This window comes from Cebus imitator, unplaced genomic scaffold, assembly GCF_001604975.1.
Source record: "Cebus imitator isolate Cc_AM_T3 unplaced genomic scaffold, Cebus_imitator-1.0 Scaffold18, whole genome shotgun sequence".
Taxonomy (NCBI): Eukaryota; Metazoa; Chordata; class Mammalia; order Primates; family Cebidae; genus Cebus; species Cebus imitator.
Window position 1 is genome coordinate 546778 of NW_016107333.1, and position 4938 is coordinate 551715.

The window sequence follows — 4938 nt, forward strand, 5'->3', positions numbered from 1 at the left end:
TAGAGACGGGGTTTCACCATGTTGACCAGGATGGTCTCGATCTCTTGACCTCGTGATCCACCAGCCTCGGCCTCCCAAAGTGCTGGGATTACAGGCGTGAGCCACCGCGCCCGGCCGTTTTCTTATTTTAAAAGGAATAATAGCTAGTACTGATTGAGTGCCTACTGTTTACTGTGTTCAAGTCTTTACATGATTATCTTGTTTGATCCTCACAACCATTCTGAAGATGGACTTCATTATTCCCATTTTATAGATGAGGAAAATAAGGCCTTAAAGCATTAAATAATTTCCCCAAGATTATCCAGCTACTAAGTGACAAACCAGGAAACCAAACCAAAAACCTTGTTATCTAGGGGCTGAGAACTTTACTACCAAGCCGTATGGCTTGGGATATGTCTTCCTCTTAAACTTTCAAAGTAACTTGGGAAGCTGAAGTGACACGTTCTTTCCCTGCTCAATCCTGCAAGCTTTTAAGAAGTTTATCTTTTTTAGATGTGCAACACCATGGTTTCTCTGTAACGATCATAGAATTCCAATGGAATAATCGATAAAAATTTTCCCCCTTGTCCTCAGAGTATTTTTAAAATTTGTTAATGCAAACACTTACTTAGCACTGACATTGTTATAAACCCTATTATAGGCATTGGTAAAACAGAAGTAACACAGCCATTCAAACTATAGAGGGTGAGTAGGTGAGTAAATTGTGATATGGCATTTTCTTTACATGAGAGAGCTAGGAGCAAAGTGCTGTGGGGACAGGAGCTGGAGCAGCGAGTGCCGCCTGGCACAGTGGGCAATGGTGACAGAGGAGGAAAATTGAATCCAGCAGTCAGGGTGGAATTAAAGTGTACCAAGTTGACAAGAGCGGGAGAGGAGTGTTCCAGTGAAGGGAACACCAAATCACGTGCAAGAATTTATGCGTGGGTCAGTGGTGTGTGTAGGGTTCTAGTTCAGGCACCCCAGCTGAGTAATATCAGGGTGAAAATAGATGGAATGATTCAAATAACACCTTGTGTGTTTTCTTTTTTTAGAAACAAATTTTCATTCTGTCGTGATTAACTATACATACCCGTTTTTCCTTCATCCAGGAAGTCCATGAAGACCCAGGGCAGGCCACCCTGAACACCACACATCCTGAGGGGCCAGGGCCTGCCACCTTGGCCCCCGAGCCAGCCACAGCAGCCAGCAGCCAAGCCGAGAAAGCCATTCCCAATAAGAGTCTGCTTGATTGGCTGAGGCAGCAGGCTGACTACTCCTTAGAAGTTCCTGGCTTTGGGGCAGTAAGTGTTTATTGGTGCTGCCTGAGATCACTGTTTACTTCCTGCTGACTTGTTGCTATTTTCAATGAAAGCATCCTGAGGGAAACCAGGAAGTTGGGAGCTATTTGGGAGAAATCTGTCAGCTGACAACATCATGTTAAAGGACTTCTGTTTTTAAGTTTAAATTTTGATTAAATTCCTCAGTCATAGAAACGATAGCCCATGTTAAAATACTATGCTAGAAACTAGACATGCAAAATCCTAAGAGGGCAGAACTTGTCTGCTGTCCCCACAAAAACTGCCACACAGTATCATAAGTTGAGAGAGAAATCTTTAGGTTGCATGAACGCTGCCACCTGATGAAAATGTTCCTTTGTGTTCTTTTCAAGTTAATACATTACTATTTGTGGCGGTTGGGGGACTGTCTATTCTTAGTTTTAAGGTTATTCTGCTTTGGGACATTCCCTTCAAGCTGTCTTACTGCCTTTGTCCTAAGTCCTTCAGACTAGACATTTTTAGGAGAGGACTCTTGAGTACTGATACCTCTTTTTGTTTTTCTCTTCTCACTTGCTCATCTACCTGACCACCATCATTGTCCCGTGTACACCTAACTTATAAGATCTTATATGTAGGTAGAGAGCGCACAGGAAAAGGAGAACACATGCATAGATGCACACCCTCCAGAGACAGACAAAACCAGACAAGCAAGCAGCAGTGGAGAGAGAATACCAGGAAATGATCAAGAGGAAAAGGCCAGGGATTAACAGGGCCCTGGCAGCCTGGTGAATCAGCTTAGGTGTTCTAGTCTGGAGGGCCGGGGGCTTATTTTCCAGCTTACTGCAGGAACGCTGCTGCTTCGGGAGAGAAAGCCTAGGTGAAGCCAGGTGGCTGTTTCCTTTAGCTTAACCTGACCAGCTCCTGTGCACAGAGCTATTGATGAGAACAATAGCAAAACCAGTTGAAAAGTGTCAGCCTCATCAGAAGAATCTGGGATAGCATGTTTTGTAATATTGGTCTCCGTTTTCATCCTAGAATTTTTCAGACAAACCAAAGCAGAGGAGGCCACGCTGTAAAGAACCTGGAAAATTAGATGTCAGCTCTCTGAGTGGGGAAGAAAGGGTTCCTGCTGTCCCCAAGGAGCCAGGACTGAGGGTAAGGAAGAGGGCCACGTGAGTTTGGGGCCAGGAGGAGCATCCCGGTTGAGCCATGCCTTATACACTTGAGAGAAAGCCCCAGCTAGGAAGGGGTTCGCTGGGAGACACTCTTTCAGGAGGACTAGAAGCCAGCACAGGAAGTTGATTAGCAGTGAGAAATGGTGCTGTGGCATTTTTGAGCACTGTGTAACTCCCAGTAGTCATTTGTTTTCAACCTTTACCTCCAGGATTGTTTGTTAAACCATTGCTAAAGCTTGGGTTTGTGTTTTGTTTCTCCTATTTGTAGAGTTACAAGGGGAAAGAAACTTTAACCTCTGTCAGTGAACAAAATTCATTATTGGAAGTTTTCATTTCCTAATTTTTTTCTGGCCACCATTGAAGACATTTCTTCCTAGTCCAGCCTCGCTGGCAATGAACAACGGCTGACTTCAAGCACGACCCTTTTCCTATTGTAGCATCATGAGACTGCAAGGAAGTTCAAAGACTTCCGCAGAATACTTAAGAATCCGAGTTAATTATAGTTTACAGATCAGTACAAATTTGGACCAGAAAAGTCATAACCTCTAGGGGGCGGTAACAACATTTCAACTTGAAAATGTGTTGAGCTTGGGCAAATTATACCTAAATGTGCTTTTAACCTCCTCAAAGCGCTGTCCGTCTGAATAGGGAGCTTCTGAAGATCCTCGTGGGGACATTTGCCTTTCCCAGGTTGTTCCATAAACTCAAGCTTTCCTGAATGCCTTCTCTTAAGTACTCTGCCAGCTACATCTTTCCTTGAGTAGGAATTCCCTTCTCGGTGGGATTGCTTGAATGTGATTTCTTTTTATAGCTCCAAAAGACTGCCCACCCTAGTCATTTCCTCCTTGTGAAGAAAGAGGTTCGAATTTAATGTTCTCAGGGAATGTGTTCCAGAGTTTGTCACCTGGATGACTGCTGGTCTAGCAGCTCCATAGTGGCTGTTGCTCATCTCCATCTGCTACCACGGCCCTTTTGGGGGAGACCTGGACCCCAGACAGTTTGTCACATTGGGCAAGCTGCCCTTTTTTCCCCTCTTGCTTTAGTCTCAGAAAATGTCCCTTCTACCCATTTCTTAGGATTCTCCCGCACTTTCTTCCACCTGTTGAGCAGAACAAGCTAGTTCACCTTTGTTTGTGTCCCATCTGTCCGTCCTCGCCCCTTCGCGCTGCCTCTCCTTTTGTCCCGGCACACTGTATCTTGGATACGCCTTCAAGGGAAGACCTCGATTCTTGTTTTGTTATAGTCTCTGAGCTCTTGCTTTAGAAATGTGTCAGGAAAAGCCACGTAGTTCCCTCTTGGCTTTCTTGTTTGTTTCTCCATGTCTAACAGTTTCCCTCATGTTCCCTGGAAATTAGTGGTCATCCCTCCCTACAGATGCTGACCCTCTGCCAGAAAACCCATTTCTAAGCTGTTCTTGCAAGCCAGCCTCTTCCCAGAGATGTTAGCCTCCTTTGTTAAATAAACACACTGCCTGCCTCAGAGGCCCTTTTCCTACAGTAAGGCAACAACAAGACCCAGGCGGCTCAGCATTCCCAGCAGGGGCACCCGTGTATCTCCTGCAGCTCCTCTTGGGACACAGGCCTTCTAGGGCACACTGTGCTCTTTTTCTTTGCCATAGAAACTTAGTCCATTCAGGCTACCATAATAGAATACCAGACTGGGGAGCTGATAAGCAACAGAAATTTATTTCTCACAGCTCTGGAGACCCAGATATCCAAGGTCAAGGCACTGGCAGATAGGGTATCTAGTGAGACTCCATGCCACATCATCTAGACAGGTGTCTTCTCACTGTGTCCTTGAATGGAGGAAGGGACGAGCCAGCTCTCATAAGATCACAAATCCCATTCATAGGGCTTGGCCCTGTGACCTAATCACTGCCCTAAATCCCCCATTGTCCTGTTATTATCACCTTGGGGCACAGCATTTCAACATAGTAATTTGAGGGGACACAAACATCTACAGCAGAAACCCTACCCTTCCTTTTAGAAATAGATTTAAATCTCACGAGGAGCTTCTCCTCCCTTCCTTTGAGCTCACTTCGAGCCCTTCTGCATATGTGCTGTGGTTTGGATGGGTGGTGCCGACAGAATTAGCATAGCACAGGCTGCATGGTTGTGGGATTGAATTTTTAATGCCCAGTACATAGCGGTTGCTCATCAAATATATGTGAACACACACATATACTTAATATAGTTTATATATGTAAGTTATATATGTATGTGTTTTACGTATATATGTGTAGTTTTTTTGTTTTGCTGAGCCATTTGACAGTAAATTACAGATGTGACATATCACCCCTAAATACTTCAGCATGCATCTCATAAAAAAACATTTTCCTGCATAATTATTGCCATTACATGTGCATATTAATATCTGTTACCTAGTCTCTATTCAGATTCCACCAGTTATCCCAAAAATGTCTTTTAGAGCTGGTTTTTGCTATGTTTTGGTTTGGTTTTAGGATTTTTTTTTTTTTTTTTTTTTTTTTTTTTTTTTTTTTTTTTTTT

The 4938-nt window shown here is 43.9% G+C and overlaps 1 protein-coding gene across 1 annotated transcript in view; it reads left to right on the forward strand.

Annotated features, from left to right (window-relative positions):
* CHD6 (chromodomain helicase DNA binding protein 6) overlaps nucleotides 1-4938 on the forward strand; it is a 199449-nt gene that overhangs the window by 187201 nt on the left and 7310 nt on the right. Inside the window, exons 35-36 of the mRNA XM_017511844.2 lie at nucleotides 1089-1280; nucleotides 2292-2411. Coding sequence (XP_017367333.1) covers nucleotides 1089-1280; nucleotides 2292-2411 — 312 coding nt within the window. The remainder of the gene's footprint in view (nucleotides 1-1088; nucleotides 1281-2291; nucleotides 2412-4938) is intronic.